The 17,791-nt window shown below is 38.2% G+C and overlaps 1 protein-coding gene across 2 annotated transcripts; it reads right to left on the bottom strand.

The window, feature by feature from the left end:
- Positions 1-13,604: 13,604 nt before the first annotated feature.
- Positions 13,605-17,179, bottom strand: LOC116249098 (protein IQ-DOMAIN 22-like). Of its 2 annotated transcripts, none has more exons than XM_031622228.2 (4): positions 16,582-17,179; positions 15,026-15,223; positions 14,819-14,896; positions 13,605-14,653 (listed from the first exon to the last, which is right to left on the bottom strand). In XM_031622228.2, the coding sequence occupies exons 1-4, from the start codon at positions 16,969-16,971 to the stop codon at positions 13,916-13,918; spliced, it is 1,404 nt and encodes a 467-aa protein (XP_031478088.1). In that variant the 5' UTR covers positions 16,972-17,179; the 3' UTR covers positions 13,605-13,915. The 2 variants fall into 2 exon arrangements, with proteins under 2 accessions (XP_031478088.1, XP_031478090.1); XM_031622230.2 differs by having other exon boundaries at positions 13,605-14,650.
- Positions 17,180-17,791: the final 612 nt, after the last annotated feature.

Raw genomic sequence — 17,791 nt, 5'->3', positions numbered from 1 at the left:
TGCAAACGCACCATGGCTTTTGTTTCATAACATTCCTCCATTAATGGGGAAAAAAAATTTGCATGCCATCTCTTATATTATTGAAAAATAACAGTTTGGACATATTTACACATGGATTAATAAGGTCATTTGATTCAGTTAAAAAGGTGATACAAAATAATCAACATATAATTTGCATATCTGAGAGTGTTTTAGTTATCTGTGACGTTATTAATCCAACTTAAGTGTTGTACTACAAGCTAAAGTGGCATTCTGATTACAAGAATATGGTCCAAGTTTATTAGCTCGTGTTTTTTTATTTTTCAAATCTTTAGGAACTTTCTTTTTTTGCTCGTGGGTGGTGAGCTAGCCTAAGGATTACCAGGTTTCCGGCTTATGGGTACGCGAAGGGAGATACACTTAGGGATGTCAAGTGATCGGATATACCATTAATTATATCCATTTTTTCGGATATTCACATATTCAAATTCAAATTCAAATAAAGAAAAGTCATATCCGAATATAAATCCCAAATTTCAATTTTATAATGTGAATCTAATCCGAATCTGATTTCTATATTTATATCTAAATCCGAATCCGAATTTTGAACCAGATTTTGCCAATTTTCCAAATTTAAAAGCATACAGGATATTTATCTAAAAATGAATCCGATCCGAATCCAATTGGACATTTATCTGTATTCGAATCTGAATCCAAATCCAATCGGCTGTCATTTATTAAATTCGAATCTGATTCGATTTCTTAATCGGATATTAATTTTTTTTTTCCATATTCGATTTTTCTGGATCGGTTCGGTCGGATATTCGATTCAAATCAGATATATTGACATCCCTAGATACACTCAAGCGGGCTAAACTCCCTTATGTTTTTCTCTTTGTTTTGGGGGTCAAACCTGGATGAAAAGGGATACACCCACCAAATATTGGTATAACTGATGTTTTGATCTAATCCGTCTGACTGACCCGCTATGTTATGTCCTTGATCGGGACCCATGTCCATGGAAAAGAGACAATAGACATGTTATTAACTTCTTATGATTTCATAATCAAGATGCTGGGTTCTACTAAGCTTTGCGACATCTGTGGGGCGAAATGACTTTACTAGTGTCATTTATTTGACCGCGAAAGATATCTGGTACAGAAAATACTGCAAAAGGGCGCCTAAAGTTTGAGCCAATGGCAAATTATTATCAACTTTTAAAAGTTAGCAAATTGGCACTCAGCTTTTGGTAGAATTAGGAAAATTTAAGTAAAAGGAGCAACTATAAAACAAATTTTTACATGATCTTCATGAGACCTGACCCTACCACAAAAATTTTTTACATGACCTTCATGAGAGGTCGGAGGAAATCCCGTGATTTTATATATATATATATATATATATATATATATATAGAGAGAGAGAGAGAGAGAGAGAGAAACACACGCACTCGCACATCAAAGATTCAGAACTTGAATACATCCATTGTAATAAAACTAAGTTACAACCACAAATTCAAGAACTGGTAAATCCAACAGTGTTTTGAATACATGGTTCTAAATGGGAGGGAACTAGCGAGAACCCATTCTTCAGCTCTGACTCGGTCATAAAACTTGCTTCTTTTACTTCCATCATGAAGCTTGTTGGCCGGATGCAATTTAGGATGCTGAAGAACTCTCCCCCCAACTGCCCACAAACTGTACTTTGCAGATGATGTCCTCTTCCTGTTCATTGAGCAATTCCAAGTAACATTACTTCAACAAAGTTCAACCAAAAGGAAAAAAACAATTTTTGCTGCATTCTACTATTCTTTTCCAGTTAAATTGGCAAACTACTACTTGAGTGCATAGCTAGAAATTTTTGGCTAAGGTATTAATAAGTAGCTGATTGTCATTAACCAATATATAATAATTTAATAGTTGCAGTCAACTAGTATGTAAATAAATGAATTTTATGGAATTGTATGGGCCACTTCTCATAAAAGCTCACATTCCAGTTTAAGCACGTAAAAAATTACATTAAACAGTTGAAGACTTGAAGTATGCTAAATCTCTTTTCCAGAAGTAGCAGTAATATTTGGGCAGGCTACATCGAATACCAGTTAGATTATCACTTGTATATTAATTTTATAAGGGCCACGAACAAGTATTCAGTTCATAGCTGATTTTGACTGCTTTAGATTTGTGGGTTATTTGACAAGATTTCGTTCATATACCACTAATTCTACACCAAATTCATAGTTCATCAAACCAAGAATTTTAGGTCAGAATGTAAAACCCTATTTGAAATCTTCATTTTGAGTTTTGAACTGAGAAAAGGACTTAGAGGGAGAGTCTATTGATACAATTCTTAAAAACCTTAGATCAGAATAGATGGAAGGCAATCAAATGCCTCCTTATATTCTTATTGTGGTTTACATGCACATTTACAATATCTAAATCAGGTAGGATAAGAATGGTTCCAATCTTAATGGAAACATAGGTTACCGTAATTTCTGACCAGCAAGGGAGGGGGTGCTGCTAAGTACAGAGCCGAAGCTTCCACCCAATCTCCTGTCCCGCAAAGTTATAGGGTTTGCTTTTGGAGTTTCAGGGTGCTACTTCTACTACGCTTCAACTTGCATATCGACAACCCTTTTTTTGCAGCACGACCTTGACACTCAAAAAGAAAACTGGCTACCCCCACCCCAAGCGGTTACACCAATCTCGTAGGGACAACTAAGTTACGGTAATTGATCAAAATCTAAATAAATGATTGCTTTGAGGAACTCTTAGTTGGTTATTGTTTCAATCAAATCATATGTTATTTTATGATGAATTCGACCTTCAAATGTAAGAAAAAAAAATTATAATGAAGATGCACACACGAGAATGTCATGTAGAATCGAAATTTGCAATTTTTTTTGTAACTTTATACATACATGGGCATCAGCCTAATATAACAGTTCATGTAAATGCACTTAGGTAATATGTGTGTGTGCACGCACAAATAATATGGACAGAAAATATAGATGTGTTTTAGTACTCACTGAATTTTTTGGTATGTTTTTTTGAGCTCCAAAATCTTTGTCAAGACAATATTCAGTGAGGAACCAGCCAGTAGCGACTGATTTTGGGGCATTTTTCATTTGCCCAACAAAGTATTGGAACTTTGTCTTTCTTCCAATTACTTCATTTTTTGCGGACAGCACTCTCTCTTCTCCACCACATAATACCCAATACCCGTCGTTGTTGCTTCTTTTTTGGGTCTTCTTTAAAAGGAAGTAAGAAGGTGTTCGCATGTTAACATTCTCTGTAACAAATGGCCCAAAAAAAAAGGGGAAAAAATGTTAGTGGCAAAGTCCTAGAGGGCATTATTCCAAATCAATATCACGTGAATACATATGAAGAAAATTTTTTCTTGAGACTATTTGTGACTAGAGGAAAATTGTCTCTAGGCCGTGATTTAGTCACTCGTGTGGTATTACAAAACTCTGAGACTAGTAATCTCACTCATAGATCCTATGCTTGTTTTGGCGTGGCTAAATATTTTGCCGAGGGGCACTCGCCATATATTTGAGCGGCATTTTAAAGCATAGTGTCACCGATAATATAAATATGAAAATTTTACTGGACTGTGGACAATTGCCCACACATACCTGCATGTGTCTCTGCCGCTGAATAGAACTAAGAATTAGTGTTTCTACTCGCCACAGGCCCTACCAGCTATACTATTTCCCTTTTAACATGACCTTTTATGTACATGTTTTTTCATTTCCCTATTAATATATGAATGGACATATTGGAGCCGAGTGAGAAGTTGGGAGGGCCCTTGGCCCCCTGAGATTTTAGGAATAAAAGTGTTGATCATAATTTTTTTTTAAAAAGATTTATCTTATGATTTTTTTTGAAAAACATAAGTTGGCTACTATAAAATTTTGAAAATATAGTTCAGATCCTAGTGGCAAAAGTGGTCTGGATTTGAATAAGGTGGAAAATCAAACCACATGAACATTTAGTAGGTCTGGAGTTGGACCAACAGAGAAACTCCTAAATTAAACTATTTTTTGGTAAAAAAGAATGCATGAAACTATGCGATGTTGAAGTTAAGAAGCTTCAAAATATGTGAGAGAGAGAGAGCCTATACTTATTATGTCCTGAAGACTAAAATCGTAGACATCAACATGTTCTTGAATCCTGTTACCAAAACGCTTATTGGACTTCTGAAGCTTTGGGATCAAATAATCCGTAAACAACGCTTCCTCAGATATATCCATGGTTAAAAATCAATGTTACGTAACTCGTTGTCTTTCTAACCTCGATAATGAGTCTCATTTCGTTCACCACGAGCACCTATTTGTACTTGGAAGAAATTGAAATAATCATCTGTTTCTGTTGATTCCATGCATCTTTCATTTCCTTCTGTAACTCAAGCAAATCTAATTTGGTTTTCATGTGTGACGTTTTAACCCCACACATGACCCATCTTTTAAATGATACTAATCTTTTCTGTCCATAAATACGTCTAAAAAATCTTTTAAAACCATTTGCCCATTAAGATCTTACAAGGTCACTTATATTGGGAAAACATTACTTTTTAGGTGAAAGGTCAGGACATAAGTGGTTTCTAAGGCCCCGTTTGATGCACCATGTGTATCGAGAAAAACTTACCCTCTTTTTGTACGGCTTTTCATACTCAAATCAAACATATAGAAAATTACCGTTCAATTGATTAGGGTAATTTTACGCTGAAAAAATATTACACGGGAGGGGGTTCTGACTCTTTTCCATAGATTTTTTTGCACAGTAATTTTACCGCTCAAAATTTTACTAGTGCATCACACGGGGCAAAGAATATCTTAATCTGCAGCCATCGACCAAAAAAATTCTGATTGCGTGAGAAACTTTTTTGTTTTTGGGTTCTATACGGTCAAAGCCACAAAGTTAGCACTGGTAACAAATTGTTATCACTCCGTAAAACTGCCCAAAAAAATGAAGCATATTCAAGAACTCTTGTAACATAGTGTTTCATGAATCTACCTAAATTTTGATGTCATAACAATCCGTTATGGGTGCTAAACAACCCCTTTTAGATCAATTCTGATGAGTAGGGATATCAATTGATGAGGTCTAAATTGGATATGCACATTACCACAGCTGACATGAATTCAAATACATACTTTTAAAAAACAATTTCCCTCGACGCTAAAATCTTAAGGTTGGACCTGAGATCCGTGGTTTGCTAGTCCAACCACCCCCGGCCATGTGTCGAACCTCTCACGTGTTTTTACTATGTAGTATGGATTTGAGATCTACGGCCGAGGTTGATGCTGAAATTTACAGTTTGTTGAAACTGTAGACTTTAGTTATTGTTGATCTTGGATTCCCTTAGACCTAAGATCCGTGGAAAATCAAATGCAATCTAAGAGAAAAAAAACAAAAATGTATGTCCTATTTTCTGGGAAAGTTTTACACTTCATAAGATATTTTGTCGGGCATACGCTCAAGTGACTTTTTTTGGGCTAAAAGAATGTAGGAAATTGGAATTTCTTTGTCAAGAGTGGTAAAATCGAATGCAAACTGAAGTTTTATTCAACAAAATTGCTAGTATATTGATTCTCTTCTATTTGATTGGATTTTCATTGTGACATATTCTTCTTTATTAATTTTAGATTCAACTTGCCCCACCATAATGGCAACCTTAGTCTTAAGCTTAACATTTCTTAATACTATTAAGATAGCATCTTTCAAGATTTGAACTGAAGACATGGCTATAACACATCACCCGACTCAGAGAAAATAAGAGTTTTATGTAAATCATTAATAAAAAAAATGTGTATATTTTTCTAGGAGAGAGAGAGAGAGAGAGAGAGAGAGGGAAAAGAGAGAGAGAGGGAAAAGAGTTTTATGGAGATAATTAATAGAAACACATGTGTATATGAATGTGGTATAAGAAGAAGAAAGAAGCGCATGTTCAAACAAGCCAGGCTGTGTGTGAAGGGAAGAGATCTTTCTTTGACCTTCTTCGTTATTGTCGGCCACCGACACATACTGTACTCATTTTTTCAGAAATAGTCATTGTCTTATTGGTTTCCTTCAAAATTCCACCAGTTTCTTTTGAAAATTTCAGGTTCACTTTCACCATATTGAACATCTTCGCACTCCCATCCCTGTAATGTTTCATCAAAGGTTAGTTAGAAAACTATAATTAACGAACACACAAATTTTTTATATAGTTGGAAGCACATATAAGAAAATCCTATAAATTTATTTATGTGATGCTGTTAAGTCATTACAAAAATTATAAAAAATAAAATGTGATAAATATCTTTTGCTTTGCAAACGCACCCAAGCTTTGTTTCGTAACATTACACCATTGATGGGGAAAAAAATATTTGCATGCTATTCTTTATATTATTGAAAAATAAGAGTTTGGACATATTTACACATGAATTCATAATGTCCTTTGATACAGTTAAAAAGGAGATACAAAATAATCAACATATAATTTGCATATCTGAGAGTGTTTTAGTTATATGTGACGTTATTAATCCAACTTAAGTGCTGTAATACAAGCTATAGTGGCATTCTGATTATAAGAATATGGTCCAAGTTCATTAGCTCTTCGGTTTTTTGTTTTTCACATCTTTTGGCACTTTCCTTTTTTGTTTGTTCTTTTTTGTGGTGTGTGGTGAGCTAGACTAAGGATTACCAGATTTCTGACTTATGGTTAAGGGAGGGGAGATACACTTAGGGATGTCAACTGATCGGGTTCGGATCGGATATATCAGTAAATATATCCGTTTTTTGGGATATTCGCATATTCAAATTTGAATTCGCTTTAAGAAAAGTCATATTCGGATTTGAATCCAAAATTCAATTTTGCAATCCGAATCTGAATTTTGAACTGGATTTTGCCAATTTTAAAAATTTAAAAGCATTAGATAATATTTGTCGACAAATGAATCCGGTCAAAATTTGTATCTGATCAAATATTTATGTATATTCGAATCCGAATCCAAACCCGATGGATGTCATTTATTAAATCTGAATCTGATCCGATTTCTTAATTGGATATTAATTTTTTTTTCATATTCGATTTTTTTGGATTGGTTCGGTCGAATATCCAATTTAAATATGATATATTGACATCCCTAGATACACTCAAGCGGACTAAATAGTGGTATAATTCTCTTCTGTTTTTCATATTCAATCTGTCAACCTGCCTGACCAGCTATGTTATGTCCTTGATCGGGACCCATGTCCCTAGAAAAGAGATAATAGACTTGTTATTAACTTCCTTATGATTTCATAATCAAGGTGCTGGGTTCTACTAAGCTTTGGACATCTGAGGGGCGAAATGACTTTACAAGTGTCATTTATTTGACCGCGAAAGATGTCTGGTCCTAAAAATATTGTAAAAAGGCGCCTAAAGTTTGTGCCAATGGCAAATAATTATCAACTTCTAAAAGTTAACAAATTGGCACTCAGCATTTGGTAGAATTAGGAAAAATTAAGTAAAAGGAGCAGATGTTAAACAAATTTTAGGATAAGCTAATCAAATTCCTCACAGACCTGTTTAATAGCATAAAAATTCAATTTATGATATAAAACGATAAAATTCTACGTACTTATAGAAGAAATAAAGTGAAATGTGCTGAAAGAAGTTAAGTAGGTGGGGTCTTTGTGGGGCATATGTCCTAGGAAGCCTATTTTCTCTAAAAGCTTAAATTAGTTTAGTTGATGGATTTGGTCTAATTATATATGACAGCCTTACAAGACCTTACAAGACCCAAGTCAGTAGAGGCAGAGCCAAGGTGGGGCCCGCCTCAAAATTAAGAAAAAAAATTATGTAAATTTTAAAAAATTTCGTTTGTTTTATATAAAAATTTTGAGAAATGATATTTTGACCCTAGTCAAGATTTAGAAACTTTAATTTGGTTTTTTTCGTGAAAAAATTCTGGTTCTCAATGCTTTGTGACCAATTAAAATTTATTGACTGTATGCTTAATGGCTATGAAAAAAACTTTTGGGTTTCGCCCTTGGCCGGAAGTGGTGAGAAAAATGAAAGCGCGAATGAACTCACTTTGATTCCTAAAACTTAACCGCGTTACCTCTTTTCTATGACCATACAAGCTTTTCTTTGCCCATACAAGCTCGATAACATCCAAAAAGAGATGGGGTGGTCTTGTCTCTTGTTATGTAAGTTGGAAGATGAAAAGGGAATTGAAGATGCAATAGGACAACGCCGATTTGAGGACATGAATGGATGAGGCTAACACAATTGCACCACGTCTTCCCACCCAAAGAGCAGAACCGCTTCTAGTTGCTTCTGACCGGTTGTATGAAGCATGTGGGCTTTGTTTCTATTGAATTTGTCGTCACCGCTACCTACCCTTAGAAAATGTATTTCTACATTAGTTAGTATCTGAGAGCTTACAAAAGTTTTAACTTTTTCTTTTTTTTGTTTTTGCGTTTAAAGGGCAGGTTTTATTTTTTCTCACCATCAAACTCATTTACCCTGCTGTAAGGATGGACATCACGTGACCCAAGCCCGGCCCAATTATAATAAAAAACAACCTCACGTGGCCCAAGCTCGGACCAATTATAATAAAAAACTTATATATATATATATATATATATATATATATATAGTCTTATTGGTGGGTCAAGCCAGATCGCGGAAATGATAACGAGCCAGCTTGGGGCCTGGTTTTGCTGTGCCGTTTTAGGAGTACCCAACCCAGCTTTATGCTCTTGTTAGGAGCCTGACTTATAGCATGAAAAACTAGTGTCTTTCCTTAATGTGGTTGGACATTCCATATAGGTTCTTTAAGGTTGTGTTTGATAGCCTCAAATCTCAGATCCAGTGCTGCACAAGGAGGTTTTTAAACTGAACGGATTTTAAATTCATGCTACATATTAAAAATGATGAAAATAAGGTCAGATTGGAGGATCTCATATTCAGATCTACAGTGAATCAAACACCACCTAAGAGAAAAAAAAATACATGAATACTCAAAAAAATCGACTAGTAAACATCATCATCTATACTACAAAAAAGGCATGATGATGTCTACACTAAAGAAAATGAAAGGACATTGATGCAAGGATCACTCAAATCTGAATTTTGTAATGGAATTCGGTTTCAATCCGACCTCTAATACAGTTCATTATCTCATATCGGGTCGGTTCCATTTGGAACTGCGTACATTTCTTGCGCAATTATAAGGAATGCCTAGGCTCGCGGCGTGATTTATACGAGTTTTGGCATTTTAATTTTGCCATGGTTGTCAAAGTTTTTACTCTGGATTATTAAAATTAAACTTTTAAGGTTGTGTTTGATTCACTGCAAGCGGTGATATGAAATCTTTATGATTTCAAATCGATGGATTTAAGATCGGAACCCTTCTCCAATCTTATGGTAAATTCATGGTTTTAACATGTAGTAAACTCATACTGCTGTATCTACCAAAGCACGTCCTTTAATTAATGCAGCCTCACCGGCTATCAAACGCAACCTAATGGTGACTTTGTCATACGTAGATGACAATGTACGCCGTAGACTCTGTCATGCAATCCAGCACCTCTTTTGTTGTTTTAGAATTTTTATTCCAGAATCGAGTGGGCTGAAATTGGACTGAAAATCTCAATTGTAATTTTGCTTTGGATTTGATAGTATGGAATTTTGATTATAAAATTAAAGATGACTTGTTTGATAAAAGAAGAACTAAAATTCTATAATTCAAGAATTAAACCTTTCATGTTTTATGCTCCAAAAAGAGATGAAAAAGTTCCAGAATTTTGGAATCATAATTTCAACTCCTCTCCTACAGAGGGATCGTAATTCTACATTTTTATTGTGGACTGAGTCTATAATTCCACAATCAAAATTATTTGTTTGATATAAAGAACAAGAATAATTTTTTCATTTGCATGTTGATGTCCCTTAAAAATTTAAAATTTATAATCAACGCCCTGCCCTGCCCCTATTCATGGTCCACCATGAGAGGAGAGGTCCACATGTTGTATTTGTGCCTGCTAGCTATTGTTTCAGGTGAATGTTTTCCTACCAATCCAAAGGCCTCAGATAGTGCCTAGGTTTGATCCCTAGAGTAAGGTATTGTAGGGGCAAGCTATAACCCAGTTTGATTGATTGATTGCAAAGAGACAACACTAGCAACAGGGCTTTGTTTTGATGTCATAATCAAGATATCCATATCTGTTGTGAGAAGGATAGTTTGACCTTGTGTTTGTGTTTGGTAGTTTAGGATCTTTTATATTTGAAGCTGCATAAAAAAGGTCTGCTTTAAAAAACTGAATATTTTAATAAAAAAATTTAAAATTCATGCTATATATTAAAAAACATAGATTTAAGATTGAATGGGGAAAGGGGTTAGAACTTAAATCCATGAATCTGATTACCACATATCTGAAATCTTTGGTGAAACAAACACAACCTCAAGTAATAATTACTTTTTTATTTTTTTTTTAATTTTGATAATACGGGTACAAAAATATGTTGAGGTGGGAGCGATGATCCGCACTTTTTTTTTTTGGACATTTGATATAAATTGTTCTAATTTTTAAATTTGTGGCATTTGTCCTGTCAGATGACTTTTCAAGGCAAATGCCAAATACCAAGTCAAGACATTTGAAATTAATGTGTTACCAATGTCGGTGAGTACAATAATAGTAATACTTAGCAAAGAAAAGTTGGTGTCTTTTTTTACTTTGAAACGTTAGGTCTGTCTTTTCTATTATTTTGGAAAAAACAGCTGCATCAAGGTACCTATTTTTGTCTACTGTGTTTCATGAAGAAGAGCAAAGAGGCGGTTCAGAAAGCTTGACCGGTTGATTTCCAATTTTTACGACTCTGATATACATGTATGCTAAGATTTTAGATCGAATGAATAATTAAAACAAATTCCACTCTTGAACAAAAATACATTGGGCCAAAATAATTAATATCTTTTTTCTATTAAAATATCAATACACTACACAGTGAAATGTGTAGTAGCGTTGGCGTAACTGTTGGGGCGAGAGCCAGTAGATGGCCGGTTCTTGTTTCAAATTTTCGAGATGTCGCAACTGTTGAGGCGAGAGCCAGTAGATGGTCGGTTCTTGTTTCAAATTATCGAGATGTCAACCTCCTCTATTGTGAAAAAAGGTCATAAACTAAAACACGATGGGTAGCAATACCTTAAATCACTAGAAGCAAGCCTTGTACCTTGGGTGATGAGGTGTTGGGTAGAAATTGGACTTTTTTATGAAAAGTATGATGAAGGTTTGGCTTTTTTATGGGCAGTACAATGAAACTTCGACTTTTTTATGGGTTTTATGGGCAGTATGATGAAATACTTTTAACATAAAAAAAACAAAACATAGAGTTCGATTCTTAAAACTTACCGTGTTAAACTGAGTTTTTTTTTTTTTTTTTGGTCCTTTGTCACCTCAATAGTCTTCAAAAGAAGGAATCCTGGTCTTGTCTGCTATCATGTGAATTGGAAGAGAAGGAAATTGAACGTCGAATAGGACGAGGCCGATTTGAAGACATGAACGGATGAGACTTATGAGTAACTATAGCCAATTCACCTCATTTTGTCGCCCTAAGGACCAAACTTTTTCCAGTTTGTCCTCACAAGTTGTTTGGAACATGTGACGCTTTCATTCCTATTGAATTTGTCATAATTGCTACAGATGTCATTCTCTACATCTGGCATAAGAACTCTTGAGTGGAAATTGAAAGAGAGAGAGAGACGTAGCTCCAGTTTATTTGGAAACGATAAGATCTTTGGTGCAAAAACAAAAAACTTGTTGATTCACATTATCTTTACTTGTTCTACTTCCTCTCCGTTTACTATAGGCATCTGAATGAGGTGAGGGGCATTTTGGTCTTTTTTAAAAAAACTAACGTTTTTAGAGTTTTCTTTTATCTTTGTTTGTGTTTTTTTTTTTTTACTATCATGAATATTTGAGTCATTTCAGCTCCTAGACGGCTGAGAGGTGTACTTTTAACTGGTCGAATTGGTGCGCACACCAGTGAAAGTTCAACTATCAAATCAATTTTCATAGGTGCTACTTATCTGAACTGCAAAGAATGGATGTGATGTATTTTAGTTAACGAGTGTCTCACTTTCCGTCCAATTCGAAAGTTGCACAACTCTACACTCTAGGGACAAAAGAAGTGCTTCCATACTCTCAGTCTCAGCTCGAGAACACTTAGTTCTTGTATTATGAAGCTGAATGTACATTAATATGGTTGTGGGTCCCACAGAATTACCATGGGGCCCACCAGTAGACGGATTTTGGACCGAAATCATACCCCAATACTCTCGGTTTGACTACTAAACATCATCGTGTGTGGTACAAGAAGACGTCCTGATGTCCATGGAAAGGAAAATGGAAGGACATTGATTCAAAGACGAGGCAGATCTGAAATCTACGGAATCCGATTTCAATTCCGACCTCTAATGCGTGCTGTAACTGTTGTTGTCCCGTTCCTTTCTTGTAGCTACAAGGAATTCCAGGTCCCGAGACAAAAAATTCCCCACATTTTTTTTTACTGTCCAGGTAATAATCCGGCGGACGAGAATACGATGCCCTTGCTTTTCTAGAACAAAACGGAATGCCTTTTCCTTTAACGAGTCTTCGTTCAAAGGTGAACCCAGTCAAGCAAGTTTCTCTAAGCCAGTACTGGGACCCGTGGCCGGACCCACTCGCGGCATGGCTCAAGGCCCACCTCAAGTTCGAACAAATTCACTAAATAACTAAAGTCCAATCCCCTGTTGCAGCCAAGCCTTTGCAGTTGCCACGTGGAAAGATTCGGACCCCGGCACAATTAATTTATACAAGTTTTGCCATGGCCGTCAAAGTTTTCACTTTTCGATACACACACGATGAAAGAAAGGTAAGAGTTTCGGCTCTCTTGTTAACCAGACACAAGACCAGTTAGATGCCATGGCCATCAAAGTTTTCACTTTCAGGTACACAATGAAAGAAAGGTAAGAGTTTCGGCTCTCTTGTTGACCGGAGACAAGACCAGTTAGATGAAAATACCAACATGAGTCGTAACAGCGCTTGTGATTCTAGAAATAGTAGAGGACCGAGAACACAAGGCCGGCATCACCGGGCTTCTAAAATTATAGATGTCAAAGATTTTATATAGATCTAAATGGTATCTCTCTTGTCTTTTAAAGAGTAAGTCTCCATTTCAAGCTTCTCCTTTCACACTCTAGTAGTAGGATCCTGACCTAGCTTATCACTTGTTAATTTAGCTGTATACCTACAGGACCAAACTTTATTTTTCACATACCTGAATTTGGAAGTTAATAAATACCAAGTGCATCAACTTCCGCAGCATGCAACTTTGTTACAAACTTTTATTGAAAAAATGCAACAAAACTTGATTGGAGAGAGACTTCAATTTTTCATATTAAGGAAGCATGGTTCAAAGTATCTTAGTGAACCATGTTGAACAAGTTTATATGATCAAACTGAAAAATGGTAGTACCATGTGCGTGACATAAAACACTCCTAGAGATCACACGCCTATCTTTCATTGGTTTTTCACTATATTGCTGATCATGAGATATAATTAGGAAGCATGATCAGTTGCATGCAAGTTAGACTTTCTTTAGGCGTTCATTGAGAGGAAGACAGTAAACTTTCCTGAAAACTTAGTTTAAGAGATTAATTTACATGGAAAGCAACTGTTACTTTCTTCCACAGTTCAACCTTCATCAGTTCTACATTCAGAACTAGCTTCACATGGAGCCAAAAACAACAAAGCCAACAAAAGAAAAGAAGCACATATGTCCTTCACAATGTGACAAGGATACAAAAAAAGGACATCGGATACTTCTGTTTTGTAATTACCTCCTTTAAAAACAATAGAAAGGGGAAATAAACAAGCGAGTAAGTTGAACAATCCCCGGAACACATTAGCCTGCAACCTACTAAATCCCATCTCGACTGCGAAGTGGTATGCCCAGCCGATCGAGCCGGCCGGAGCCCGGGTAGGCCTTGGAAGTGAACTTCGCATGGAGCGATGATCTTTGTGAATGCAGGCTGCCGGAGCTCGACCGCAGATCCGCGAATTCAAACGCCGACAGCCGTTTCCCCGAGCTACACTTCTCAAACTCCGGCCTCTGCTTCGGCGCACTCTGCGACCGCGCCTTGGCCCGCCATGACTCCGTGTTAGCCATGTAATTCGGGTAGTCTGTGTACTCGCCGAACAAACTCTGGGCATAATCACCCCTCAATGGTGCAAGCTGCCCCTTCCTGCCGTCCCCTGGCTGCGACAAGGCCGACAAGAGCTGGGGGCTCTTCTCGTCGGCGGCGGCGAAGATGTAGTCACCGTCGTCGTAAGTGAAGTGAAGGGAGCACAGGGACTGGGACGGCATGTTGACGGAGGACGGCGAAGGGGACGAGAATTGTGCAGCCGTCGAGTCCTTGGACGGGGACTCCGGCATGGTATTGAAGCTTAAGCTGCGGCTGTTAACCGACTGAGAGCACTTCTGGTTGTTCTTCCGCCTGATATTGAACGGAGGCTTGCCGGGATCGACTTCAAGAATCTTCGTGCTCTCGTCGTCGCCGCGGCCATCCATCCACCTGTCCAACCAGAGTCTCCCCACTACTTGGTTCTGATCAAGCTCTGCTTCTAAAGAATTTGGCTTCAGTGCTGCATTCCTCTGCTAGTGTGATCAAAACAACAAAGAAATGAAACATCTCAGTAGTGAAACTTCTGTGAATTATAAGATTTTCAGTGCATTAAAAACAGGAAGGTTAAAGCAGATAATCCACATCTAATGTGCGGCTTATATATATATATATATATATATTCGGGATTGCTACATTACCTTAGCCGATGGAGCTCGCTCAATCTTGGTCCTGTTGGTTCGAACCCTGGGCTCGTATTTCTCGGGTGTTGCTGGTCCCTGCAAGTCGGAAAAGGGAGAGCCGGTGAGGTCGAATAAAATGAGGATGAGCTGTATGTATGAAACGCACCGGACAAAAGGTCCGACGATTTTTTGACTTTTGCGTTTTAATGTTAGTCAAAAGCTCACCGGGTAGAGACGGGGCAGGCGAGGGAGGAAGCCGGCATGGTCGGAGCAACAAACTCGGTGGGCTCGGGCGCGCGCCTGGACCCGCACCAACGCCTGCATGCAGCGGAGGGTGGCAGCAGCTTGCTTCCTCACGATGTAGCCCCTCACCACCGCCTGCAGCTTCACCAGCCCCTTCAATGCACGCAGTGCCCTTTTTGCCTGCACGGTGACACAAACAAACATACGTGTATAAGAAGACATTGGAGAATGTGATTTTACGTTTAGCGAGGAAGAGGGAGTTTACACAACGGACATTCTACATTTTCCCACAGAATTTATACAGCATCAACTTTTTTATGCTACAAAAAAAAAATACATTCATATATTAAAGCATGATTAATATGATTTTGAGATACCAAAACCAAGCCTAATATCCTGATAAGTGAGGAAAATGGTAGGTGTTTTGGTTGCTCGAGCCACATGCTAGCTTGAGCTCTATCAGGTTGAATGACTTGGCTCGAGTAACAGAGTTTGGGTTCCAGCCGAGCTCGAGACGGGGCTTGTAGGCCTCGAGCGAATTCCAGCTAGCCAAACTCGGTTCGAAGTTCGAACCGCGTGATTTTTTTTTAAGAAAAGAAAATGTTCGAAATTACAATTTACGAGAAAGAACAGCATTCATTTTCTAATTACCATTTGAAGCTTTATTCTGAAAAAGTTTAAGATGCTAAAAAATGAATGAACACACGAAAAGCACTTTTAAATCTTACCTGTTAAAGGAAATTTCATTTTAAAATAATTATATATAGGGAGAGAGAGAAAGAGAGGCCGCGGTAATCTTGGTTAACGAAGAGATACGACTGTCATTGTGCGGTTTGAGAGGGGTATAAAGGGAAGCATAGAGTGATAGAAGAAGCAGAAGCACCGCAGAATGTTGCTGACGGACCGGCCGGCGGGCAGAATTAGAAGCGAGGCAGAATGTTGCCGTCAGGTTGAGACGAAAGGACGGCAGTGATTTAAGACTTCAAATTTACTGCGCCCCGTTTCACCATTGTTTTCAATGGTGAATGAAACTGTTCGCATCATAAGAGATGTCCTAAAAATATGCGGACGCTAAAGCATGAAGCCGTCAGAGTCCTTCAATCTGAAGAGTTTAATAGGCTGGAAAGGAGAAAACTAACGGAAGGAAAAGGCCATTCCGGCCAATAAAGTCGTCCGCCGGAATGTCTATTGGAAAAGGAAAAAACTCGAGCGTTCATCATCATCATTGATCAATAATTCAGAGTTTCTAATGCCATTCAAGGCAAAATAGGGGCATTTTCGTCAATATTTTTTACTCCCCAGCCAGGAACCCAACAAACGTCGCCGAAGAAAGCGGCCGGAAGGCGCAGGCTCCGGCGAGTTCTGCGGACGACTGAGCTAATGACGAGAGCGCCCTCGGAGAAGAATGAGAAAAGGGACAGGCGGCAGGGGAGGAACGCTTCCTAAGGATTGCCGTTGCTCGGTTGGTTTCAAAAGAGGGCAAATTCGGTATTTGAAAATTAACTGAGAAAGAGAATGAGAGAGAGAGAGAGTGTGACCAAGTAGCCTCTGAACGCCGTCTGAATATGGATCGCCGCCAACTCCTCCCTCTTCCCGCCGGCCGCCACGCACCGACCACTGCCCGTCAACCGGACCACCGCCGCTGCCGCCTGGGCTGCTGCAACGGCGGCCTCCGCCACCGCGGCGGTTGCCGCTGCCACCGCAATCGCGTGCTTGTTGCGGTCCATGACTTCCTCTACCGTCGCATCGCATCTGCCGCCACCGCCCTCTCTGTACGACCCGAGCCTTTCCCCCACCCCTTCACGCTCCCGTTCACGGCTGGACCGGCCAAATCCCCACTTCTTCCTATCCTTCACCATTCCATCCTCTCTAGTCGCCGATTTCTTTCCGCCGAGCAGGCTCTTCAACCACCGTCCGGCCTTCCCCATCTTACCGGATGTCGACGGATTCAGCCCAACGGAGAACAACCATTCACAGAGAGAGAGAGACGGAGAGAGCGAGAAGGGAAGAGAGTCGTCGCAATGGAATTGATGAGCCCGCCTTCATCATGGGATACATAAATGACCAACGGATCGGGAAAATATCGGCGATTCGTCGGCGCCGAAGAGAAAGAGAGAGGGGCTTCGTACGCTCCGGCGCTCGTGCGGTACCGGCATCGAGATAAACGCCAATTGTATTTAATTAGATACCAATAATACCCTTCTCTAAATTCACTTATTCACCAAAACCGACAAGCATTGCTGGATTTGTTTCAGAATCACAGTAGATGGAGGTGAAAAATTAAAATTGATAGAGTTTCAGAATGCCCCTACCATTTAGCAAATAATTAAAGACACTCCTCATGGTTCGAATTTTGTCAACGGCCGCTTCTAACAAATATCAATTCAATTTGTCACAAGGAAAAAACTTGAATTTGTTACGTTACAAAAACATGTTTCAACGTTCAAAATGCCTCATTGTAATGCACGCTGTTTTTATTTAATGCATTTAGAAACATATTTAGCAACTCAACTAAGTGTTTTGGGAGTCGGGATGAATCGGCCTGAATTTGGATTCAAATCAAATTAGTCACAAACATGATTTGATTAAGCATTCGATTCAAGAACGCCATGCTTCATTTTCAATTTTCAAAAAATTTCTTATTTAAGAATGTATATCGGCCCATTCAAGACTGCCATGTGTCATACAGGATTCCTGCTTATATTTTTATATTTTAAAAATTTAAATTGATGGTTTCCTTTTTTTCCT

This window comes from Nymphaea colorata, chromosome 2 (assembly GCF_008831285.2).
Source record: "Nymphaea colorata isolate Beijing-Zhang1983 chromosome 2, ASM883128v2, whole genome shotgun sequence".
Classification (NCBI taxonomy): Eukaryota; Viridiplantae; Streptophyta; class Magnoliopsida; order Nymphaeales; family Nymphaeaceae; genus Nymphaea; species Nymphaea colorata.
Note: the sequence above shows the minus strand (reverse complement) of the source record. Positions and strands in the feature narration are given on the sequence as shown.